The sequence below is a fragment of the Engystomops pustulosus genome, chromosome 10 (assembly GCF_040894005.1).
Source record: "Engystomops pustulosus chromosome 10, aEngPut4.maternal, whole genome shotgun sequence".
Classification (NCBI taxonomy): domain Eukaryota; kingdom Metazoa; phylum Chordata; class Amphibia; order Anura; family Leptodactylidae; genus Engystomops; species Engystomops pustulosus.
This window is the reverse complement of record NC_092420.1, coordinates 7,125,828-7,153,342: the sequence shown is the minus strand read 5'-3', so window position 1 is coordinate 7,153,342 and position 27,515 is coordinate 7,125,828. Positions and strand designations below refer to the sequence as shown.

Here is a 27,515-nt window from a genome sequence, read left to right as displayed (position 1 = left end):
GCTAAGGCTGCCATCTGCCTGTCACCACTGCCTGTCACCAGCTGACTGATAGCTGCTGATATCCTAATTATATTATGTCTGACAGTAACTGGGGCCTCTCCAGCGGAGTGGAACTACAAGTCACAGCTAGATATCATCATGCTACCAGCCCATCAGATAGATCTGCACTGGTCTGTGACATACGGGGAACGATCCTGAAGGAGTCAATGGGCAATTGTGAGGATATAAATAAAGTAACAGAGGAACATGACGCTAAATGGAAGGCATTGACTAAGTGTAGGGTCAATATTCTGCTTTCTGGGTGAAGCTTCAACATAAAAAAAAATTACAAACTCCCTTTCCATTCCAGTGCTGCAGTTCCTTTCCGCTGGTCCAATGATGTCATTACCTCACCTTGCGGGGGGGACTGGAGCCGCAGCACTGGAATGACAAGGAGAATAAGTAATAGGGCTTTTGTTTCTTAAGACTTTCCCTTTTGGGGTGACATTTGGGAAAATTCTCCTGTCTATGGCTTTGTAACTCTTTATTCTCCCCATGGAGAGCGTCAGGCTGTAGAGGCTTGTCCCTGGCTACCTGGCTCCTGGTCCGTGTGCAGCCCCGGTATACAATGTATCGCCGCCTGCATTGTTCTGCTGGATACATTGTCATGTTCAGCAAAGGTCAGGAGTAAATGGCGCTATTATTGTTCAAGGACAGGCTGATACCATCGGAAGGGACTCTTCTCAATAGCCGATGTTTAAACCCAATTGAATGTAATATTGTCACCTCAAAGGGAAGGGAAAAGGCGAGAGGACAATAGAGAGGCTTTACATTGACTCCAAAGGAAAAAAAGTAATAATTCAATACAATTTTCTAAGGAGGCTTCTCTACATGACAGATGCCCGGCTCTAGGAACAAATGTAGCAGAGGGAAGAGAAGACGTGACCGCAGGCGGCAGAGTCCTAGGGGCATCGTCTGCTCCTCAGCACCGTTATCTTGTCTCCACTAACAGGGATTCACCAAAAATCACCAAGGACAATAAATGCCCATTAACATACAAACTAAATCTGCAATATGGATTAGTGTCACCACATCATCTCCTACTGCACTGTCCACACAGAATATGCTTTTTTTACATTTTGAAAAATCCTTCATTATTTGTAGTCTCAGACGCTTCTCCCTACCATAGGAGCCAATGTATCATGCACCAGGGGTAGTGAACCCACTGGACCGCGGGACAATGACGTAAGCTGACACCTGGGACCGGCGTTAAAGTGGCACCCGGTTTTCACCAGAGCCCGCCGCACAGCGAGTTGGACTTGCTGCAGCTTGGTACCACCAGGTCGCTCCGCAGGCGCAACTCTGTCCGCGGTGGCGGCCAAGGCGAGGTGCAGAGTCGTAAGGCAAAAGCATGGTCAGGGACAGACAGGAGGTCAAGACATGCACCACAGGATCAGAGTTGGGGGCATGGTGGTAGGTCAGGACAGGCAGCACGGGATCGGAGTCAGGAATGGAATCGAAGTCACAACAGGAAATCAGGATAATGGCAAAGGACATGGAACACAGTTTTCTCTTAGGCATAGAAACACATATATCCGGCAGGGAACACAGCAAGGGGCCGGACACTTAACAGAAGCCGGCACGCGCCCACCTAGAATGTGGGGAGGCGCTGGAATGCAGCAAGGTAAGGAAGATGGCGGGGGTCCCCGGGCAGCGGTGAGGGGCGTGGTGCAGCTGTGGCACAATGCCAGTTCCAATGCCAGTACTAGTCCCACATCAGCTCTTTAAGAAGCCGGGAACCCCACTTCATGCCTTGGGTACCATTGCACCAATAGCTACACATCGTCCTCCATAGGACGGTGCCTTAGTAACAAGGTATCCAATTCTTGCAAAGGAGTTCTCCATAGATTGTCTGTAATTTCCATGTTTGACCTTCCCTACTCTGAATCTGACCTCTGTACTGATTACTACAATGCACATCTTCCGGCTTCCCTAACTCCTGATGAGGTGCACTGACCTCATCTCTGCCTGTCCTTCTTGTGCCAAAATCTAGGATTTCTGGACCCATCCATGTTTCCTACAGCAAAGTCCGGATTCCCATATAGAGTGAATACAAGGAGACCATTGTGAGTGGTAGGATTTTCCATTCCAGTGCTGCAACTCTGGGCCCCCTCTAGACCCGGCTGGTATGATGAAGTCATGTAATCATGTGGCAATCTTTCCACACTCCTTTAGGATGGACTCCTGTTTCTAAGGAGTCTGGAGGGTGGGATTTCCCCCTCATTGGGATTTTAGGTGACCTTTTTCTTGGCGGTAGTTGTCGCCAGCAGTTCAGATTCTATGGGACTGTGCCCAGATGTCATTGCAGGGAGACAAGTTCTGGCCTTTAGCCTTTAGCAGTAGAAATGGAGACATCTTGGATTATATACCTCATTGTATCCCTATTGTGCAGCAGGACCTTATATCTGCAGCAACTGCTTCCCTGAGCCTCCTACACGGCAATGATAAGCTGATGTCATACACCATGGAGCCTCTGCGGGTGCGTGGGCAGGCAGGGGGCTCCTTTAAGAGGTAAGAGTCCTCCTAGGAGTCTTATTGTATTAGTGTTGCATTGAGACCAACGTCCCAGATTTTCAAGGACATTAACTTTGTGGGCGACAGATACTGGAGCTGCTCCTCGAGGTATATAGTAGATGATGAGCACTGACCGGGCGGCACAATGGGCTTCTCTTGATTTCACACATGATTTGGAGTCATTGTAAGGGGATGTAATTGTGGATTTGATCTATTTTGCAGGATAACACATCTGCCGTGTGACTGCACAGTGGGGACCTATGACGCCCCTACAGATCCTAATGACTATAATAGAGTCAGCTCTATCCTGTTCACTGGTTTCGGAACTAGATGTATTCCTCTCTATCCTTGCAAGGTAGCTGGTAGTACAATTTCCTATACTAGTTCATTTCTTCTCCTCCTCACACTGCTGTGCTTTTGGGATGCGTTCACACATTCAGTTTCTCAGATGCAGTTTTCAGTGTCCAAACCATCTATCAATGATAAGTCCTCACTCAATATGATCCACATCTGCTTTTGTCTTTGAAAACTGCATCTGAAAAAAAGGTTCAATTGAACGCAGCCTTAAGCTGCCCACCAGTTCCTTCCCTCTGCACAAAGTAAAATCTTTAGTATGTTACCAGAAGCCTTACAAAGCTTTTTACTCAGAACAACCCATATTTCACAGTCCTGCTGCTACTAACAACATACAGAAAGATATGATTACACATCTCTCCAGGGACAATACATAGCACTGGCTGCACAGAGCACAGCAGGGTGAGGACACAGCCTCAGTGCTCTTGGAGAAGCCACAATCCTGGAATCCTATATGACAGTCCTGCTGCTACTAACAACATACACAAAGGTATGATTTCATATCTCACAGTATCTAACACTTGCTGCAGTGAATACAGAGCACAGCAGTGTGAGGAAACATCCCCAGTAAACTTGGAGAAGCTACAATCCTGGAATATAAATCCATATTTCAAAGTCCTGCTGCTATATACATACTCAAAGGTCTGATTACACATCTCTCCAGGGACAATACATAACACTGACTGCACAGAGCACAGAGCACAGCAGTGTGAGGTCTGATTACACATCTCTCCAGGGACAATACATAACACTGGCTGCAGAGAGCACAGAGCACAGCAGTGTGAGGTCTGGTTACACATATCTCCAGGGACAATACATAACACTGGCTGCAGAGAGCACAGAGCACAGCAGTGTGAGGTCTGGTTACACATATCTCCAGGGACAATACATAACACTGGCTGCAGAGAGCACAGAGCACAGCAGTGTGAGGTCTGGTTACACATATCTCCAGGGACAATACATAACACTGGCTGCAGAGAGCACAGAGCACAGCAGTGTGAGGTCTGATTACACATCTCTCCAGGGACAATACATAACACTGGCTGCAGAGATCACAGAGCACAGCAGTGTGAGGTCTGATTACACATCTCTCCAGGGATAATACATAACACTGACTGCAGAGAGCACAGAGCACAGCAGTGTGAGGTCTGATTACACATCTCTCCAGGGACAGTATATAACACTGGCTGCAGGGAGCACAGAGCACAACAGTGTGAGGTCTGATTACACATCTCTCCAGGGACAGTACATAACACTGGCTGCAGAGAGCACAGAGCACAGCAGTGTGAGGTCTGATTACACATCTCTCCAGGGACAATGCATAACACTGGCTGCAGTCTGTATCCTTATGACAGGATCCCTTTAAGTACTGCTGCATCTAAGCTTCCTCTTTCAGGGGAAAAACTCCACAGAAGTGAAGGTTCGGCACTTGAGACTCTCTGACTGTTATTTACACCCATAAAGCCGCCATAAAACCACAAAAAAGAAAATGACAATCCGATAAAACGTCTTGAAGAGCAGAAGGAAAAGCCAATTACAGGAGCAGATAAATGGGATCGGCAGCGGCTGCACAGAAGAGGCGCAGTCAGAGTCGCCGCAATCAATAATCGATGCCTCTCGCCCCATCACTCGCCATTGCGCTTTCTGATTACAGCAAAGAGGAAAAAACGGACAAAGCGCCATTGATCTGAGCGTAAGACGTGTCTGCAGAAGACAAGAGATTTCTCATTCGACAGATGGTTTAGCAGCAGGGATATCAATGAAGTCGTCCTGGAGAGCGAGAGGTTAAAGAAATATTGACTCCTTTATCTGACGCCTGTTGTGCCGGATTATCGCCTGTGTGGGGCGCAATCACAGATGGGAATCAGTGCAAAGCTGGGCACATTCACCCCAGGCATCAGACTTGGGTGGGTGTATGTTAATAAGGGGGTCCCCCTTATTGCTCATCTAGAGTACCCCTACCCCCCACTGTGAAATGGATTTCCCACCTCCAAGAGAAGGGGCACGACACAGATGCCAGTCATCCCCAAATTCTTTGCAACTAGTGCACTACAAAGGGATGAAGAGAGGATGAGCTTGTGACTCTAAACACTATTATAACATCCTGACCTGATACTTTTCACAGCAGAGGGTTTGTTACAATTATAGTCAGTAAAGACAATTCTCTGAGACTCCAGACTCATACAATGGAGTCCGCGGAGCACATTTTCGGCGGGTTTCCCGATGATTTCCGTTTTGCACCGCATCGCGCCGGGGATTGTGTGATCGGATTTTGGGGCATCGCTGCCGGTTTGCACACGACAAAAATCGTGGGGGGGGGGCAAGCTGACGGAAAACCCTATGGATTCGGACAACGCACAAGAATTAACATATAAAATTGTGTCGCAAGACACGCACTTACAAGCACCGGGAAGAAGAAGGTGAACTCCGGCGGACCCATTGGGGCTCATTTACTTACCTGGTCCAGTCACGATCCAGATGCGCGTTCTCCGGATTTGGGTCTTCCAGCGAAGTCCGCCAGATTCCACCATCTTCTCCTCGGTGCATGTAAGTGCTTGATTTTGCGACACACTTTGTTTTTTAAATTCTGCGGTTTTTCCTAATCTGTCGGGTTTTCCGACGGCCACGCCCCCCATTTCTGTCACGTGAAAGCTGGTACGATTGCGACGAAATCCGATCGCGTGCGCCAAAATTTCCGGCGCAAAACTGAAAAATTCGGGAAACCCGATGAAAGTGCGGCCGCGGAGCCCTTAGTAAATGAGCCCCATTGTATCAATGCAGGTAAAATGTAACCTCCAGGGGCTTGTGCTGCTGCTGGATACAATTGTAGCAAAACTACACAATTATTATATCTGGAAGGAGTCTCTGTGTGGAAAGTGATGGTTCTATTCACTGACAGCAAGTAGATATCATTAAAAAGGATAAACATATAAGGAATCTATGAGTAGCAGGGATGTTGTATAACACAACAGTCAATGGTTAAAGTTTCTTTCCACTAATAATAGTGATTTTCCATTCAGGGACGCAGAGTTCTGTATTCTGTCTTATTTTAGGAATCTGTCCAGCAGTTAGTGAAGTGCACGGACTCTGGATCATTCATGTATCCATCAGGCAGCAGGATGAGGTTCTGTAACATCTGCAGTGGAGTCATGCTGCCCCCTAGTGGAGGTTTAAGGTAGTGGCACTTGCTGAGCGAGTCCTGGTGACTGATCATTTTACTTCTGATGTAGTGTAGTGTAGTGTGTGTTATACAATGGGACCCCCACCAATCAGGGGAGCAGAATCTGGCGCCCCGACACTACATTGCTTCTCATTGGCACCGCTGGAGATAGCGGAGTGTTGCGCCCCTGTGGGTGAGTGCTCCATTCATTATGTTAGTAGAAGCAGGACTGTGATATATGGTTATTAATTTGATAACTGTAACTTCTCCAAGTGCAATAGAGGTGTATCCTCACACTTCTGTGCTCTCTGCATTGAGCCGCTGCACAACTCCTAACTTGAACCACGCATTAAAAAAATTTTTTTTAAAGGTAGACCAGTTGATAAAATCAGAGGGTGAGGGGTTGTGGTGCAGCTAACTGCAGCAGACACAGCAGTGAGTCCAATGCCCCAGTGCTCTTAAGCTACAACCCTAGAATATAAACCCATATTTCACAGTCCTGCTGCTACTAACAACATACACAAAGGTCTGATTACACATCTCTTCAGGGACAATACATAGCACTGGCTGCAGTTAGTAGGCTCACACCTGCTGACAGGTTCCTGAGGAGCTGGTGATGAGAGGGTTAAGGCAATTAGTCCAGATTGGAGACACTTTGTTTGCTTGTTCAGTTCATTAAAGGACCAAATGCCATTGTCAAGATTTCTGTAAATTAATAAAAAATTGCGCCCCCCCCCCCCCTCATTTCTCCGCTTTGTGTCGGCCTCTTGAGAATGCGAGATAAGAATGACAGATCCAATTTAATCCGCGCAGTACAAACACGGACCACGGCTGGGAGCACCCACCCTCACTAATATCTCAGATCCGGGGTGTAGGACATGAAGGTTATGGATCCACATTCACTTTGCAGCTGCTATGTCTTACTTACATCATAACAACTAGAATGTGCTATGCACAAGTCACAGCCAAAGCTGCATTTAAAATTCCCAAAAGCTTCAAGAAACAAAATTACAGCAATTGAAAACAGGAGATGAAATGTCTTATTCTTGATACTGCTACTGGATACAATGTAAACGCTACATCCAGGGGGTCTGCCTTAAAGGGAACCTGTCAGCAGGTTTTACATAACTAATAATGATAATTTATGTATATATAGCACCATCATATTCCGCAGCTTTACAAATCATAGGGGACAGATACAAATATTAACTAAAATTGAACACACACTATAGGGAAGGGGAAGAAAATAATAATGATTACAAGTGCAGAATATCTGTGATAATATAATTAGCCTTCCCTGTGTTTATACTCATGGGGCTTGTTGGAAAACATAAATCAGAACCTATCTTTCAGGGCGCGTTCACACGTTGCGTTTTGGTTGCGTTTTCATTGCGTTTGAAACGCATATACAACAGCTGAGGAGAGGTGATTTGCCTAATTACATTACCGTTTACGTTTGCAAACGCAATGTTAACGCATGCGTTAACAAAACGCATGTGTTAACGCTTTGTTAACGCATGCGTTAACATCGCGTTTACGATGCGTTTTGTAAGCGGAAACGTTAACAGTGATGTAATTAGGCAAATCACCCCTCCTCAGCTGTTGTATATGCGTTTCAAACGCATTGAAAACGCAGGTCAAAACGCAACATGTGAACGCGCCCTCAGCCCCCAAGGAAGAGGGGTGAAAAAACCAACATAAACAGCAGAACAACGTAATCAGTAGTACAAGATGTAAATTTTATTGGGTCAAATAACAACAAAAGTGGTTTAAAAGTGAACCCACTATGAGAGGGGACACAAGCAATGTTATTTGACCCAGTACATCTTGTACTACTGATTACGTTGTTCTGCTGTTTATGTTGGTTTTTTCACCCCTCTTCCTTGGGGGCTGAAAGATACAAATAACATACTACATTACAGACAGTCATGTGGTATAATAGGAATGAACTAAACTACCAGCGCCCTCAGGTCAGAAATGAAGTGTCCTTTCTAGATTTCCCTCTTTTATAAGAAATCTCACCCGTTTACCTATAAAAACATATTTTCCAGGACAAATATGACTCTTCTCACCATTTTCATATGAGATGAGTCAATTTTAGTGGTTGCAGGGGTAGTGGCATTTCACAAGCCGCTATCTTCTGTTCTATAGCACCTAGAAACATGGTGCTGGTGTCATATTAAAGATAAGGATCTCATCTTTCAGACCGCACCAGTCTTATGGCTTTGTTGACTACAAAACCACAGATGCAGGCAGCTAAAGACATAGTGAGCTGCAAATAATGATCAGATTCCTGTTAAATTTTGAAGTGATCTGAAAGATGAGTTCCTTATCTTTAATATGACATGAGCAGTATGTGTATAGATGCTATAGAACAGAACACAGGGACTTCTGAAGGGACACTGTCCCTGCAACCACTAAACAGGATGAGATGAGTCACATTTTCCTGACCAATGGAGGGGTCCTGGTACAGATTCTGCAGGAGCTTTACAGTGCACCTCCGACCCCATCACCCAATATCCAATAAACTGAACTTATAAGAAGCAACGTCACATTTTGCAGCATGTCCCACAACATGAGTGTGAATCAGCTTTGGATGTGACTAGAGTAGATAAACGATGTCAGATATAACCAGTAAAAGACAATTATAGCAAAGAAATGAACAATCTATGAAGAGCTCATCACAAACTCTCCATCTGCTTTTATAGTGATAGGGTCCAGGCTGCCATGCCCTATGAATATTCATTAAAGGGAAAGTGCCGGGTTTTTCAATTCCAATGAAAACCTTCCATATGTGGACATTGGATGACATGCGGGATGTTACCTCCATGTATAATGATGGCCCCAGTGCTAAGTCTGTGCCGGGCCCTAGACGATAATGTCTGGTTTACAGTACTAGACTTCTTATATATATGAAAGTGACAACTTATGGGCCCCCTAAGCCTCTTGGGCCCAGTTGCAACCTCAATTTACGCCCCTGATGATGATGGCTGCTCCATTTCAGTCATCTCTACGTCTCTTTTCCCTATTTCATCTTAAAAGTCACTTCCTCGGAGCCACTTAGCCACGGAGTTATCAGAGGGCTCCCCCCGGCAGTGTAGGGCCCCCCCCACTTATTATACATCACAGGACCCCGAAGAGGAGCGGCATTGATTAGATGCCGGGTGGATTGGTGATTGCTTTTGGCTAACAGGTTTCAGGATTTTGTACGAGAGGCGTCGGGGGATTGGGCGATTATTTTGTCTGAAAGTATAATCCTATTAATGTTCACTCTCACTGCCTGTGACTCAGAGCCCAAGATGTCTTAAAGGGATAGGGACACATGACTGATGTGACAAGAGGTAACCTTTAATTTTTATATTGTGCTTGAATTAAATCCTTATGGCGACAGTGACATGTTCAGCACGAGGGGCACGAGGGGCACGAGGGGCACGAGGGGCACGAGGAGCACGAGGGGCACGAGGAGCACGAGGGGCACGAGGAGCACGAGGGGCACGAGGAGCACGAGGAGCACGAGGGGCACGAGGGGCACGAGGGGCACGAGGAGCACGAGGGGCACGAGGGGCACGAGGAGCACGAGGGACAGGACACGGCCTGATCGCAAAAACGTTTCCAGATGATGCACATGATAGGTAACCAGCGCCTGGTGTCTCGTATATTTCAAAAATTACAAAACACCGGGTGCCAGCCTCACTGGAGACGCATATGCAATCAGCCTCCGCCCGCCCCCTGCAAGACTTTAAATTAAATCTACTATCAAAATCCATCCTGATAAACCAGGGACATTACTCATAGATCCAGGCACCGGGACTGTGGTATCTTCTTATATCTGTTATCCATGGCCTCCGCCCTTCTAAAATCTACTTTTACAATTATGCTAATGAGCCTGAGGGCTCAGGTCGGCTTTTCCCAGAGCACTTCTATGTTTGAACTTCACAGGCTGTTAAAATTAGCAGAGCAGGTCTCCTCTCCCCCCCCCCCCCCCCTGCACTTGCCGCTGCTACTAGATTACACAGGCAGAGGGAAGAGAGAAAGAGAGAGAGCAGGGGAAGATATTTTCTGCTCATTGTAACAGCCTGTGAATCTGCAGCACTGAGGGGCTCTGCACATAGCAAAGCAGTGTGAGTATATGCCTCGTGTGCATCTGGAGAAGCTTAAATCACTTATCCATATATCACAGTCCTGCTGCTAATAACAATATACACAAAGGTCTGGTTACACATCTCTCCAGGGACAATACAGTTACACCCTGTATTATACTCCAGAGCTGCACTAACTATTCTGCTGCTGGTGCAGTCACTGTGTACATACATGACATTACTTATCCTGTACTGCTCCTGAGTTACATCCTGTATTATACCCCAGAGCTGCACTCACTATTCTGCTGCTGGTGCAGTCACTGTGTATATACATGACATTACTTATCCTGTACTGATCCTGAGTTACATCCTGTATTATACTCCAGAGCTGCACTCACTATTCTGCTGCTGGTGCAGTCACTGTGTACATACATGACATTACTTATCCTGTACTGATCCTGAGTTACATCCTGTATTATACCCCAGAGCTGCACTCACTATTCTGCTGCTGGTGCAGTCACTGTGTACATACATGACATTACTTATCCTGTACTGATCCTGAGTTACATCCTGTATTATACCCCAGAGCTGCACTCACTATTCTGCTGCTGGTGCAGTCACTGTGTACATACATGACATTACTTATCCTGTACTGATCCTGAGTTACATCCTGTATTATACTCCAGAGCTGCACTCACTATTCTGCTGCTGGTGCAGTCACTGTGTACATACATGACATTACTTATCCTGTACTGATCCTGAGTTACATCCTGTATTATACCCCAGAGCTGCACTCACTATTCTGCTGCTGGTGCAGTCACTGTGTACATACATGACATTACTTATCCTGTACTGATCCTGAGTTACATCCTGTATTATACCCCAGAGCTGCACTCACTATTCTGCTGCTGGTGCAGTCACTGTGTACATACATGACATTACTTATCCTGAGTTATATCCTGCATTATACCCCAGAGCTGCACTCACTATTCTGCTGCTGGTGCAGTCACTGTGTACATACATGACATTACTTATCCTGTACTGATCCTGAGTTACATCCTGTATTATACCCCAGAGCTGCACTCACTATTCTGCTGCTGGTGCAGTCACTGTGTACATACATGACATTACTTATCCTGAGTTATATCCTGCATTATACCCCAGAGCTGCACTCACTATTCTGCTGCTGGTGCAGTCACTGTGTACATACATGACATTACTTATCCTGTACTGATCCTGAGTTACATCCTGTATTATACTTAAGAGCTGCACTCACTATTCTGCTGCTGGTGCAGTCACTGTGTACATACATGCCATTACTTATCCTGTACTGATCCTGAGTTACATCCTGTATTATACCCCAGAGCTGCACTCACTATTCGGCTGCTGGTGCAGTCACTGTGTACATACATGACATTACTTATCCTGTACTGATCCTGAGTTACATCCTGTATTATACTCCAGAGCTGCACTCACTATTCTGCTGCTGGTGCAGTCACTGTGTACATACATGACATTACTTATCCTGTACTGATCCTGAGTTACATCCAGTATTATACCCCAGAGCTGCACTCACTATTCTGCTGCTGGTGCAGTCACTGTACATACATGACATTACTTATCCTGTACTGACCCCGAGTTACATCCTGTATTATACTCCAGAGCTGCACTCACTATTCTGCTGCTGGTGCAGTCACTGTACATACATGACATTACTTATCCTGTACTGATCCTGAGTTACATCCTGTATTATACCCCAGAGCTGCACTCACTATTCTGCTGCTGGTGCAGTCACTGTGTACATACATGACATTACTTATCCTGTACTGATCCTGAGTTACATCCAGTATTATACCCCACAGCTGCACTCACTATTCTGCTGCTGGTGCAGTCACTGTGTACATACATGACATTACTTATCCTGTACTGATCCTGAGTTACATCCTGTATTATACCCCAGAGCTGCACTCACTATTCTGCTGCTGGTGCAGTCACTGTACATACATGACATTACTTATCCTGTACTGACCCCGAGTTACATCCTGTATTATACTCCAGAGCTGCACTCACTATTCTGCTGCTGGTGCAGTCACTGTACATACATGACATTACTTATCCTGTACTGATCCTGAGTTACATCCTGTATTATACCCCAGAGCTGCACTCACTATTCTGCTGCTGGTGCAGTCACTGTGTACATACATGACATTACTTATCCTGTACTGATCCTGAGTTACATCCAGTATTATACCCCACAGCTGCACTCACTATTCTGCTGCTGGTGCAGTCACTGTGTACATACATGACATTACTTATCCTGTACTGATCCTGAGTTACATCCTGTATTATACCCCAGAGCTGCACTCACTATTCTGCTGCTGGTGCAGTCACTGTGTACATACATGACATTACTTATCCTGTACTGATCCTGAGTTACATCCAGTATTATACCCCACAGCTGTGATCACTACTATATAACATCTAACTCTGAATTCTTGTAAAATAATAATCGCCAAATTCAAAAACACTATTGATTTCTTCTAATCCTCAATAAAACCAGGCAGTATTTTGTGTATGACGCTATAAAACTGGGGATCAGTAATTAATAAAGTCATTCACTGGGGACTAATTGAATCTTTTGTAAAACTGTAAAACACCTATAAGCCCCTCCATCATTCATTACAAGATCTGTTACAAATAACAATCAGGATCTGACAAACACGATACAATGTAACAGCTCGGCCCCTCCCATAGAAAGAAAAGTTAGATGAAAATATGGCGTCTTCCATTCATAAATAAGGTGCAGCCCCCGGCTGCTGGATACATTGAGTACCAGTACGTGGCCCCTAGTGATTGTGACTGCTGGGAGCCCGGGTCTAGGTGCGGCCCCCCTGGAGACCCCCGGTTTGTCTTGCCTTCCACACATTAGATCTGCAGGCTGGGGATTCCCATGCTCCAGCAGTCATGTGTAGTAACCCAGCACATAACGCAATGTGAACAGCGCCCATACCTGCATCCTCTATTCTGCGCAGACAAAGCATCAGACTCCTCCACCAGCTGGGCATGGCAGCGTCCAGGAGCACAGGCGTGAAGACGATCTGCAGCTGGAATACAGAAGAGACGGAGCTAAGCGTTGAGTGTGCAGAGCATCGCTCCGCACTGACATCTGAAGCACGCAGCCCCTCCACATGTTCCCCTGCAGTGCCAGTGCACAGAGGGGGCAGCACACAGATGGCTATGCTCAGGCCTCGCCGCCCGCTGACTTAATGCTGGATGACGGGAGCGCCATTTACACTCATTTTTTTGCAAGAAAAGAAAGAATTAACCTCTCAGCTGCCTCCAGCCTCATAGTGATGAGGGAGATGATGGGTGTATTACTCCTCCTGCGTACATATTTTGAGATGCGATACTCTAGATAATGTGCACTAATGGCGGTTTGTGACTCATCTCTATCCCATTACCTGTCATAGTGCAGAGGCTCGGCCCCATACACTGCTGACTGTTTAAAGGGGCAGCTTTCATCCATAACCAGCGCCACTCCTAGCCAGGGGTTGTCTCTGGTATTGCAGCTCTACCGAAATGAATGGATCCAAGATGTAATAAGGACTGGGGGGGTGGGATGTTTATGTAAAAAAATTAAGCAATGATTTAGTTTTTTTTCGTAAATCTACATTCAGACAGCAGTATGGGGGACGTATATACGGCAGACGTATATATGGCCAATATACACCCCCCATAGACGGTAATGGGCGCACGACACCCACACGAGCGGCACAGTACCGCTCTGTACGTCGTGCACCATATATCCATATATAGAAGGGTTTCGGGGGTGAGCAGCGCTCACCTCCTCCTCCTCTCCCCACGCGCCTCCGTGTGCCTGCCGTGTTATGGTACGGTGGGCAACGGGCGTCTGAATCCAGCCTTAGACAGAGATGAGCGGATCCGACATTCGCCTGGCTAATCATAGCCATGGCTAGTTGCTATGGGTGCCAGCATCACTGTCCGGGTTCGCGCAGCCGAACCCATAGTCGAACGGCAGGTTTGCTCATCTCTAATCTCAGACAGACCAAAAGCAGATGTTGTTAGTAGCAGCAGGACTGTGAAATATGAATTTATATTCCAGGATAGTAGCCTCTCCCAGTGCACTGGAGGCATGTCCTTACACTGCTGTGCTCTGAGCTCCCTACACACAGGGGCACATTTACTTACCCGGCCCATTCGCGATCCAGCGGCGCGTTCTCTGCACAGGATTCGGGTCCGGCTGGGATTTAAGATGGTAGTTCCTCCGCCGTCCACCAGGTGGCGCTGCAGCGCCGAAAATAATCTTAACGCCCCGGAATGCACCATCCCATAGAAGGTGAAGGTGAGCGCTCCCCAAGCGACACATTTCGGTTTTTAAATGCGGCGGTTTTTCCGAATACGTCGGGTTTTCGTTCGGCCACGCCCCCCCCCGATTTCTGTCGCGCGCATGCCGGCCCCGATGCGCCACAATCCGATCGTGTGCGCCAAAAACCCGGGGCAATTCATGTACAAGCGGCGCAAATCGGAAATATTCGGGTAACACGTCGGGAAAACGCGAATCGGGCTCTTAGTAAATGACCCCCACAGTGTTAGGTATTGTCCCTGGAGAGAAGTGTAATCAGACTTTTGTGTATGTTGTTAGTAGCAGCAGGACTGTGATAAATGGATTTTGCAGGAGATTGGTTAGCCTTTGCTAGAGTCAAAGGTCATGCATCTTTTCCATCAATACCAGGATAACAGCAGCAGGTAGGTATAAGCCGACTCACGGTCAAGTTTATTGTAGAATGTTGCAACAAAATAGACAAAAAACATTAACAAAAGATAAATCCTGGCCACTCCCACACGGACTATACAGAGTACAGCCGGAGGCTTCTCCCTGCCGCTAACAAACAGCTTGTAGCACCTCACTTGTATGTGGCTGTCTCCAGGTAGAGAGACAATTAATTAAGTAGCTTCCTTCTGATCACTTAATTAATCAGGCAGCACCTCTGGGTGCGTTCACATGTTGCAGTTAAAACTGCATTGCATTCAGCTTTGAGGTGGTTTTAGGTGCAGTTTTGTCAAGTGAACAGGTGAAAGACATGAACTGAACAAGTGAATGACATTTGTGGAGCAGGTTTCACTCGTTCAGTTCATGTCTTTCACCTGTTCAATTGACAAAACTGCAGCTAAAACAACCTCAAAGCTGATTGTGATGCAGTTTTAACTGCAACATGTGAACGCACCCTCACATAGGAGAGGAACCTTGTGCAAATACACCTCCTCTCCGCTACCTGCCCTGCCTAGGTGTCACAATCTATAGTGCAGCTCTACATACTGAACCGCTTCACAGCCCATCATATATGTAAAAGTCTGGAAAAAAATACACTCAGATCCACCAGCAGAATAGTGAGTGCAGCTCTGGGGTATAATACAGGATGTAACTCAGGATCAGTACAGGATAAGTAATGTCATGTATGTACACAGTGACTGCACCAGCAGCAGAATAGTGAGTGCAGCTCTGGGGTATAATACAGGATGGAACTCAGGATCAGTACAGGATAAGTAATGTCATGTATGTACACAGTGACTGCACCAGCAGCAGAATAGTGAGTGCAGCTCTGGGGTATAATACAGGATGGAACTCAGGATCAGTACCGGATAAGAAATGTCATGTATGTACACAGTGACTGCACCAGCAGCAGAATAGTGAGTGCAGCTCTGGAGTATAATACAGGATGTAACTCAGGATCAGTACAGGATAAGTAATGTCATGTATGTACACAGTGACTACACCAGCAGCAGAATAGTGAGTACAGCTCTGGAGTATAATACAGGATGTAACTCAGGATCAGTACAGGATAAGTAATGTCATGTATGTACACAGTGACTGCACCAGCAGCAGGATAGTGAGTGCAGCTCTGGAGTATAATACAGGATGTAACTCAGGATCAGTACAGGATAAGTAATGTCATGTATGTACACAGTGACTGCACCAGCAGCAGAATAGTGAGTGCAGCTCTGGGGTATAATACAGGATGTAACTCAGGATCAGTACAGGATAAGTAATGTCATGTATGTAGACAGTGACTGCACCATCAGCAGAATAGCGAGAGCAGCTCTGGTGTTGCTCATCAGCTCGTTATCTCTGTCTGTTGCTGTGAGAGGCTGTGTGCTGCTGCTGCTGCTCCTGAGCTCCAGGGAAAACCACCTCCACCTGGGGCCTGCTCTCTCCTCTCCCAGGGAGGGAGTGGGTTTTCAGGCATGAGCCAGGGCAGCAAGTCCCAGGCTCCTGCTTCCCGGTCTAGGCCGGCGGGGGGCAGGGGTAGCCAGGAACCGGCCAGCGCTGCGGAAGCCTTGGGGGTAAGAAGATCTGCAAGGAACAGCAGCAATGCTGCTCCAAGTACCCCCAGGCCAGCTAAGGCATCAAAAAGCACCAAAACCCCAGGAAAGCGGGATACCTCGGGAAAGCTGGGTACCAAGGAAAAGCTGGATACTGCGGGAAAGCTGAGTGCTCAGGGAGGTGAGGCTGACCTCAGTGAAGAGGGCTGGGGAATGCTGAGGACCCGGGAGTCTATTTCCAGCTATGCCTCCCGGGCTCTGGGCCACCTCTCTGAGTACGAAGAAGCCAGCAAGACGGTGAGGAGGCTGCGGGAGGAGCTCAGGTGCGCCCATGCCAGGGCAAGCTCTGCCCCAAAGAGGAAGAAGGAGCAGATTCTGGCAGAGATTTCCAGGCTCCAGACTAACATCCAGGCCTTGGAGGAGAGGAAGGCTTACCTGCTGGAGAGGAGCGGTCCGTTTAAAGAAAAAATTCTTAATGATGAGCGATTCCGGGAGATGGAGGAGGAGAAGCAGAGGCGGCTGATGGGGCTTCAGCCTGAGAGTCAGACGGAGGAGGAAAGCCCGGTGCCGTACAGTGGGCCCCCTGCAGGACAAGCGGCTATGTCATCTGGCTGCGGTTCTGCCGGCCCGGGTGAGGATAGTGACAGCCACCAGGGAGGGGCGCTGATGGAGGAGATCAGACGGCTCGAGTCCCCTGTGCACCTCCAGGACTTTACTTTTGGATACGATCTGCCGGAGGATGCACCGGGGGGCAGCAAACCACGAAAGAAGAAGACCAAATCCGTGGAAGTGGTGAGTCTAGTCTACAGCCCCCTCCCCGTAAAACCCGAGTCGGCCGCAGGGTCAGCTCATTGTGCGAGCCCCGTTACCCAGCCCAGCACGGGTCCTGCAGTGGACTCAGTGCCAGGGAGCGGGGAGATTACAGGTGTGACATCTGATGTGGCGATGGGCTCCGTCTCTGTTTGTGGTAACAGTGGGGGAGCAGGGGAGGCATCGGCCGCAAGGCCGGACAGTAAGGGCGGCTCGGCAGTGGCGATACCATCCAAATCCAGTGCTGTGGTGCGTCCCCCGGTGGGAGGGGGGGATAGCCCGGCACTGGTGGCAGCTTCCGGTGCCTTGGCGCCTCTTCATTCTGTTGCCGCTGATCACTTGGTTATGGGGCGGCGGCAGCGTGGAGGGGTCGCTGAGGCTGAGGGCTCCGAACCTCCCAAACCTAAACCTAAAGTCCTGTTTTGTGTCGGTGTTGGAGATAGTCTGCAGACGAGTGCTGAGGAAGGTGGGGATCAGCGGCGCCTCACACCGGCCAAAGATCAGCGGCGACTCTTACCTTCCCCTAAGAAAAGTAAAATAACATCTGCTACCGATGATGCGGAGGGCACAAGTGTGACACAAGTCGGGGTCCCCTCTGGGCGATGCTCTGCGAGGGGACCCCCGTCCCTTGTGCCTGAAGATGCGGAGGTGGTCATGTCCCCTAATGTTGTTGCTGGTCCAGCCAGTGTGAATGGTGTCAGTAATGTTGTGGTGGATAATGTGAATGGTGTGAGTGGTGCTGAATCTTTGCCAGCTTTGGGGGTGGGTGATGGAGTGACTGGTGGTGTGAGTGGCGCGGCTGAGTGTAACATGCAGGTGGGTAGTGTTAATGTGGTGGGTGCAGGGGTTGGTCCGGTTGCTCCCCCAGTGGCGGCCCCTATTAAGAGCTATGCCAGTGTCGCTGCTGGGGGAAGTAGGGTTCCATCATCCTCGTCTCTGGGCTCTGGGGACGGCTTTTTGCAACGGCGCCTCCTGCAGGCCTTACAGAAGGGTGAAAGGACGATCAATGTAGCGGGGCAGGAGGTTGATTTGTCGTTTTGGATAGAGAGGCACGGCCTGTCTGCCTTCCGAGAGCAAAGAGGCAGGGAGACATCATGGTCGCTCCCGACAACCGGGCCGGGTGCTAACCGTAGGAATGTGGTCCGTCTTCGGTGGCGTGGCAGTGATGTGTGTCCCCCTCGGGCACGGGTAGTTGAGCTGCTGCTGAAGATGGACTTCAAGGCGGCTGACATCTTTGCCTTGATCCATCCCTATGGTACATCTGAGTTTGATATCAGCTTTGTTCGGCCGGAGGGGCTTGAGCTCTTCTGGTCCAACTATGAGCTGAGATACAACGAGCCCGAGTGGCGGGACTTTGCTGTGCAAGCAGTGTCCCGCCAGAGCGAGGTCAAGAAAGTGACCGTTCTTACCCGTAACGAATCACTATCTTGCTTTGACATCATGACCTGGATGAATCGTTATGGAGAGGTACTGGGAGTACCCGAGAAAAATCGAGACGAGTTTGGTATCTGGTCAGGGGCCTGGACCTTCATGGTAAAGTTGAGGCGTTCAGGTAACTCAGTCGCCCACATCCCTTCATCAGCCTTCCTGGGGAGGGATCGTATCCTGATCTTCTACCGGGGGCAGCCTAAGCTGTGTCACAGGTGCGGTGACCCCACACATTTCAGCGCAAACTGCACCGTGCAGAAGTGTGCGTTGTGTGGGGGTGTCGGCCATCTCGCTGCATCCTGTACAGGGCAGATTAGGTGTAACCTGTGTGGTGATCTCGGTCACCCGTACAGTCGTTGTCCTCTTTCCTTCGCTAATGCGGGCTCAACCTCAGCGGATGAAAGCCATGAGGCTGAATCTGCTGGGGAGGGGACTAGCAGAGGCGGAGGAATGGAGGGGCCAGGGAAGAAAGACAGGAAAAAGACGCCTGCCCAGCTAAGGCGTCTAGAGAAGCGTCAACAGGAGAGAGAGCGGGGGGAGTCTCGGGCTGCTGGGACAACCTCTGGCGCTATCCTGGAGACCACACCTGTCGCTGAGGCCCCAGGGGATGATGTACTGGATGAGGAGGTCAGGAGGATCGAGAGAGAGGAAGGTGCCACGTCCTCAGACTCCTCCCATTATGAGAGTATGGACGAGGATAATAGGGCGTGGCTAGAGGAAAAGCGTAAGCGTGGCGCCAAAAAGAAGAAAAAGGGTAAAAAGAAGGGAGGTGTAAGATCTTCTCCCTCCCTGACTAAGGTACCCAAGGAAGGTGCAACCGACCCCCCGCTGGTCGAACTTTCAAATCGATTCCTGGCCCTGGATGGAGCCTCTCCTGCCGATGGAGGGGCTGAGGGTGAAGGGCCAGAGGTGGCGGAGCCTGCAGGGGGTGCCGAGTCTCCCCCTGGGGAGTCAGGGTCCTCAGGAGGGGAGACTGGCCCAGAGTCTGGAGACGAGGATGAGGGGGCAGGTCCTGGATCTGCCCCTGAAGCATCAGAGGTGAGGGAGATGGACACCACAATATGTCTAAAAAGGGGGTGTTCATTTCCCGAGGGTGGTGGTAAGATGGGTAAAAAGAAAGCCGTCTAACTCAATCACTCATGATGGCGGCACCCACTCCGTTGACGCTGGCGTCCATTAATGTCGCCAGCATTAAGTCTGATGCGGCTAGATTTGCGGCCTTTGATTTTCTTGGCCGTGTTGAAGCCGACATTTTATTTTTGCAGGAGACCAGGCTGCCAGATTTGGCGGCCGTGTTTAAAGCTAAGAGGGAATGGAGACACGGGCCTTCCTATTGGTCTCTTGCGGCCGAGCCGTATAGCGGAGTGGCGGTACTTTTTACCGCACCGGTAGAATGCCGACGAGTTATTGAGTTAGAAATGGGGAGGTGCCTGATCCTGGATGTCCTCATGAAGGGACAAGAACTTCGCCTAATTAACATCTATGGTCCCCAGTCCAAGTGGGACAGGAAGTGTCTCTTTATGAGGATCAAGCCCTACCTTTTTACAAGTCGGCAGGTGGTCTTTGGAGGGGACTTCAATGCTGTCACGAGGTCCCAGGATAGGGGAGGTTCCAGAGACAAGCTGACTTATGATAGCGTCGCTCTTAATAGCATAGCTAGTGAGGCTCGCCTGGTGGATGTCCACATCCGGCACACCCCAGGCCACGCGGGGTTCACCTATTATAGGGGTAGCTGCAGGTCTAGAATAGACAGGTTTTATTTAAAGGAGGAAGCCATCTCTTCAGCAGTGTCCGTTGTTGAGGTGGAGTTCTCCGACCACTGTTTAATTTTGTTTTCTCTGAATGTTACAGAGACCCCCCGGATGGGAAGAGGCTACTGGAAGCTCAATTCGTCTCTCCTGGAGGAAGCGGAGATCAGACAATCCTTTGAGGACTTTCTTCAGAGCCAGGTACCATTGCTGGGCCTTTGTAGCAGTAAGTCAGAGTGGTGGGAGATGCTCAAGAAAAGGGTGGCGAGATTCTTCCGCCAGCTCTCGAGCCTCAGGAGCCTGGACAGGTACCGCCTGTATCAGGGCCTGAGGAGGAAACTCGAGCATCTCGTCTCGACTGGGGGTAGTCGTGAGGACATCTCCAGAGTGAAATCCTTGCTGAAGAGGTGTCAGTACGATAGACACGCATCTTTGGTTTTTGAGAGGGATTACGGGAAATACCGCTCGCCCGACCCTTACAGAAACTGCAAGATGTCAGTGAATGGTAAAGTTGTCACGGGACTGGTTGACAGTACGGGATCCCTGAAAAGGTCCAGATCAGGGATCCTGGAGGTCGTCAGATCCTTCTACTCGCACCTCTTGGGCAGGAAGGATCTAGATCGGGATGTGATGTCGGGTTTCCTGGCTGAAACTGTCCCTGAGCCAGGAGTAGACCCCTCTCTTGATGTTTTGACAGAGATGATCAGGGAAGAGGAAGTCAGCCGGGCGATTGAAGGGCTCGCCCTCAAGAAATCGCCAGGCCCGGATGGCTTAACATCTGAGTTTTATAAGACCTTTAAGGACGCCTTGGTTCCCCTCTTGACTGAGGTATTCAATGAGTGTCTTTCCTCGGGCGCTCTGCCGAAGTCAATGAGGAGGTCTGCCCTGATCATCCTGTCAAAGGGTAAGGACCGATCTCGTGTTGAGAACTGGCGTCCCATAGCGCTTCTCAATACGGACAGAAAGGTTTTGGCAAAGGTGCTGTTTAATCGGCTGGTGCAGTTTGCGCCCCGGCTCCTTTCGGGGACCCAGCACTGCTCTGTTCCAGGCCGCAGTACATTTAGTGCTGTGCTTTGTGTTCGGGAGGCAGTGGAGCAGGGCAGGGCTGGTAACTGGAAGGGGTACTTGCTGTCCTTGGATCAGGCAAAAGCGTTTGATCGGGTTAACCACGAGTACCTCTGGTCTGTCCTTCTGAGGTATGGCCTGCCGGGGGAGTTTGTCAATTGGCTTAAGGTTTTGTACGCAGGGGCAGAGAGTTTCCCGCTTGTGAACGGTTGGATTGGCCGCTCTTTTGAGGTCGGGTCTGGTGTTCGCCAGGGTTGTCCTCTGAGCCCACTTTTATACGTGTTCGCGATTGACCCATTCCTTAGGAGGGTTGATCGTGGGCCGTTGGTGGGAGTCGGGATGGATCGGGCAGCACCGGAAGCCACTCTAAGGGTGGTAGCGTATGCTGATGATGTCACTGTTTTCGTGTCCTCGGGAGGGGAGGCGCAATGGGTGATGTCAGAGGTTGACCGCTACTCAGAGGTTTCTGGGTCCAAGATCAACCGGGATAAGTGTGAGAGTCTCTGGCTGGGAGAGGGGGATCCAGGCTTTGATCTCCCGGACACTCTTCCAGGGCCCCAGGACTCCGCCAAAGTTCTCGGCATCGAATTCGGCCAGGGGGATTACCCCATGCAAAACTGGGACGGCAGGCTTAAGATCGCCGCCCAGAAGGTGGACCAGTGGAAGGGTTGGTCTTTGACCCTCAGAGAAAGGGTTCACCTGATCAAAACTTACCTGCTCCCATTGCTGATATATCTGGGCAGTGTGTGCATGTTGCCAGAACCCCTCTGGACTCGGGTCTACAGTCTGTTCTTCCAGCTGTTATGGGGGAATAGGCTGAACCTTATCAAGAGGGAGGTTACTTACCGCACGAGGAGACAAGGAGGGTTGTGTATGGTCAACCCTGTGGTGTTCCTAGTGAATACCTTTCTTAAGATCAATGTAGCAAACCTCTGGAAAGAGAGGGCTCCTCCGTGGGTATACTCCTGTAGGGGATGGTTTAGGCCTTTCTTCCAGGAATGGGAGACAGGAGGGCAAGTGAAGGATCTCCGTACACCGCATGGGCATCTTCCGGCTTACGCTACCCCGGTTCTGAAGGTGATTCGCCGGTGGGGTCTGGGAATGTGGGAGATCAGGACCATGTCGAGGAAAGTCCTTGACAAGAGGGTTCTGTTGACCCATTTCCAGAAGCCTCTGGCCCTCAGGGATTGCCCAAGTCGGGATCTGGGGGTGGGTTTGAGTTTATTGAATTCTATCCGGATCCCCTTGAAGTTTTGGGACTTGGCTTGGCGCTGCTTCCATGGAAAGCTGTGTGTGAGGGACAATCTGAAGTGTAGGAGCTCTGAGGAAAGGGGTTGTCCCCGGGAGGAGTGCGGTGGCCTGCTGGAGAGCATGGACCACTTCCTGCTTCAGTGCCCCTATAACACAGAGGTGTACAACCGGGTGGGCGCTTCCATCCATTGGCCCGGGTTGGCCGGTCTCTCCTATGCGGAGGGGGCCTATGGAGCATTCAGAGGCCTGGGTGGCCGGGACCGCTGCACGTTATTCCTAGTTAGTCTAGTGGTCAGGTACCACACGTGGAACGCACGGTGTTTAGTATCGACGCAGCGTAAAATCCTCCCGGTGGATGAGGTGCTTAGGCACATTCTGGGTGACCTGGTGAAGGTGCGCTCTCTGGAGTATGAGAGGCTGGGCACGGGGAGGGCCTCTCTCCTTTGGAGGGGGTTCTCCTTTAGTGTCCCTTAGTCTGTCGTCTCCTCTCCTGGTGTGGGGCTGATGCTGCACTGTAGATTTTTGTTTTGTGTTCTGGGCATGTAGTGATGTAGGACTTGCAGGCGCCGAACCTGGGCTTTATGTGATTTTGATTGAAGTTGTTGAGATTTTATTTGTATTCTGTTTTCTTTATGTTGTGTTGTAAATACTGTATATATTGTATATATTGTATATAGTGGGGTTTGGGACATAGTGTTAGGTTGGGAGGGGGGTGATGGTGGTGGGACTTATGAACGACCCTGGGCACTGGTCTGGACTACTTAACGCAAACTTTGGACGTTAGACCAGTGTCTGGGGGGAAGGGGAGGGTGCGGGCGAGGGATTTAGTTTAGTGTAGTGATGTGTGTATTATATATTATTTAAAAAAAAAAAAAAAAAAAACGGGTGTGGGGTGGGTTTATGTATATTTATGGTCATTTTTGTTTATTTGTGGGTGTGGCTTGTCTTATTGTTTATTGGTTTGGTTGAGGATGTGACAATCGGTTGGGTGGGGGTTGTAGTATTTGGTGTTCATTCATTTCGGTGTATTGTAAGTTAATGTTTTGCTAGGAGTGAATGTGGCTGGACCAGCAGGTAAGATTGTATATATTGTATATTATGTTTGGTTTGTATTGTTATGTTTTTTTACTTTTATATAAAATAAAAGATCTACAGGATGTAACTCAGGATCAGTACAGGATAAGTAATGTCATGTATGTACACAGTGACTGCACCAGCAGCAGAATAGTGAGTGCAGCTCTGGAGTATAATACAGGATGTATCAGTACAGGATAAGTAATGTCATGTATGTACACAGTGACTGCACCAGCAGCAGAATAGTGAGTGCAGCTCTGGAGTATAATACAGGATGTAACTCAGGATCAGTACAGGATAAGTAATGTCATGTATGTACACAGTGACTGCACCAGCAGCAGAATAGTGAGTACAGCTCTGGAGTATAATACAGGATGTAACTCAGGATCAGTACAGGATAAGTAATGTCATGTATGTACACAGTGACTGCACCAGCAGCAGAATAGTGAGTACAGCTCTGGGGTATAATACAGGATGTAACTCAGGATCAGTACAGGATAAGTAATGTCATGTATGTACACAGTGACTGCGCCAGCAGCAGAATATTGAGTGCAGCTCTGGAGTATAATACAGGATGTAACTCAGGATCAGTACAGGATAAGTAATGTCATGTATGTACACAGTGACTGCACCAGCAGCAGAATAGTGAGTGCAGCTCTGGAGTATAATACAGGATGTAACTCAGGATCAGTACAGGATAAGTAATGTCATGTATGTACACAGTGACTGCACCAGCAGCAGAATAGTGAGTGCAGCTCTGGAGTATAATACAGGATGTAACTCAGGATCAGTACAGGATAAGTAATGTCATGTATGTACACAGTGACTGCACCAGCAGCAGAATAGTGAGTATAATTGAAGCTATAAACCAGCAATGTCTTCCAATTGTGTGCTCTGCAATCCTTTAGGTGTGGACATGTGAAGTAGTGGATGACCCCCGCTCTCAGTACACAGTGAGTCATATATATAAGGATATAACAAGGCACTTGTGTATGCGCCGCCTCGCCGCGTGTTGTTTGCCGGATCGCAGTCACTGACCTTCCTTTATTAATTCACAGTCTCTTTATATTACATATCGCTCGGAGCAGAGGCAGCTCCTGTGTGTTTTGGGTTTTTTCCTCTCTTTTTCATTAATATCAACTCCTTAAAAACAGCAAAGCTACAAAAGGCAAATGACGGAGCCGCTACTTGTGCTTCTCCGACTCACTGGAATCAAATGTGATTTGATCTTTTCCGCTGTAATGAACAGAATAACAATGAATCTTCTCCTTACACCACAGAGAACGCGGGAACAAATGGCTGATATTAGCGTCTGCTCAGAGCTTTGTAGTCACATTACATTCTCAGCTCACAGAAGCTGTAACACAGAGACCACCAGGAGACACATAGGGGGCAGTATTATAGTAGTTATATTCTTGTACATAGGGGGCAGTATTATAGTAGTTATATTCTTGTACATAGGGGGCAGTATTATAGTAGTTATATTCTTGTACATAGGGGGCAGTATTATAGTAGTTATATTCTTGTACATAGGGGGCAGTATTATAGTAGTTATATTCTTGTACATAGGGGGCAGTATTATAGTAGTTATATTCCTGTACATAGGGGGCAGTATTATAGTAGTTATATTCCTGTACATAGGGGGCGGTATTATAGTACTTATATTCCTGTACATAGGGGGCAGTATTATAGTAGTTATATTCTTGTACATAGGGGGCAGTATTATAGTAGTTATATTCTTGTACATAGGGGGCAGTATTATAGTAGTTATATTCCTGTACATAGGGGGCAGTATTATAGTAGTTATATTCCTGTACATAGGGGGCAGTATTATAGTAGTTATATTCTTGTACATAGGGGGCAGTATTATAGTAGTTATATTCTTGTACATAGGGGGCAGTATTATAGTAGTTATATTCTTGTACATAGGGGGCAGTATTATAGTAGTTATATTCTTGTACATAGGGGGCAGTATTATAGTAGTTATATTCCTGTACATAGGGGGCAGTATTATAGTAGTTATATTCCTGTACATAGGGGGCGGTATTATAGTACTTATATTCCTGTACATAGGGGGCAGTATTATAGTAGTTATATTCTTGTACATAGGGGGCAGTATTATAGTAGTTATATTCTTGTACATAGGGGGCAGTATTATAGTAGTTATATTCCTGTACATAGGGGGCAGTATTATAGTAGTTATATTCCTGTACATAGGGGGCAGTATTATAGTAGTTATATTCTTGTACATAGGGGGCAGTATTATAGTAGTTATATTCCTGTACATAGGGGGCAGTATTATAGTAGTTATATTCTTGTACATAGGGGGCAGTATTATAGTAGTTATATTCCTGTACATAGGGGGCAGTATTATAGTAGTTATATTCCTGTACATAGGGGGCAGTATTATAGTAGTTATATTCCTGTACATAGGAGGCAGTATTATAGTAGTTATATTCCTGTACATAGAGGGCAGTATTATAGTAGTTATATTCTTGTACATAGGGGGCAGTATTATAGTAGTTATATTCCTGTACATAGGGGGCAGTATTATAGTAGTTATATTCCTGTACATAGGGTGCAGTATTATAGTAGTTATATTCTTGTACATAGAGGGCAGTATTATAGTAGTTATATTCCTGTACATAGGGGGCAGTATTATAGTAGTTATATTCTTGTACATAGGGGGCAGTATTATAGTAGTTATATTCTTGTACATAGGGGGCAGTATTATAGTAGTTATATTCCTGTACATAGGGGGCAGTATTATAGTAGTTATATTCCTGTACATAGGGGGCGGTATTATAGTACTTATATTCCTGTACATAGGGGGCAGTATTATAGTAGTTATATTCTTGTACATAGGGGGCAGTATTATAGTAGTTATATTCTTGTACATAGGGGGCAGTATTATAGTAGTTATATTCCTGTACATAGGGGGCAGTATTATAGTAGTTATATTCCTGTACATAGGGGGCAGTATTATAGTAGTTATATTCTTGTACATAGGGGGCAGTATTATAGTAGTTATATTCCTGTACATAGGGGGCAGTATTATAGTAGTTATATTCTTGTACATAGGGGGCAGTATTATAGTAGTTATATTCCTGTACATAGGGGGCAGTATTATAGTAGTTATATTCCTGTACATAGGGGGCAGTATTATAGTAGTTATATTCCTGTACATAGGAGGCAGTATTATAGTAGTTATATTCCTGTACATAGAGGGCAGTATTATAGTAGTTATATTCTTGTACATAGGGGGCAGTATTATAGTAGTTATATTCCTGTACATAGGGGGCAGTATTATAGTAGTTATATTCCTGTACATAGGGTGCAGTATTATAGTAGTTATATTCCTGTACATAGGGTGCAGTATTATAGTAGTTATATTCCTGTACATAGGGGGCAGTATTATAGTAGTTATATTCCTGTACATAGGGGGCAGTATTATAGTAGTTATATTCTTGTACATAGGGGGCAGTATTATAGTAGTTATATTCCTGTACATAGGGGGCAGTATTATAGTAGTTATATTCCTGTACATAGGGGGCAGTATTATAGTAGTTATTATATTCTTGTACATAGGGGGCAGTATTACAGTAGTTATATTCTTGTACATAGGGGGCAGTATTATAGTAGTTATATTCT

General features: G+C 47.5%; 1 protein-coding gene across 3 annotated transcripts in view; it reads right to left on the bottom strand.

Moving 5' to 3' along the window:
- Positions 1–27,515, bottom strand: part of GRIP2 (glutamate receptor interacting protein 2) — a 219,918-nt gene that overhangs the window by 181,320 nt on the left and 11,083 nt on the right. Inside the window, exons 1-2 of one of the 3 annotated variants that reach the window (XM_072128336.1) lie at positions 13,473–13,558; positions 13,157–13,250 (exon numbers count right to left, since the gene is read on the bottom strand). In XM_072128336.1, coding sequence (XP_071984437.1) covers positions 13,157–13,211 — 55 coding nt within the window. In that variant the 5' untranslated portion in view covers positions 13,212–13,250; positions 13,473–13,558. Of the gene's footprint in view, positions 1–13,156; positions 13,321–13,472; positions 13,559–27,515 lie in introns of those variants that run through there. The other 2 variants (XM_072128337.1, XM_072128335.1) reach the window with 2 other exon arrangements.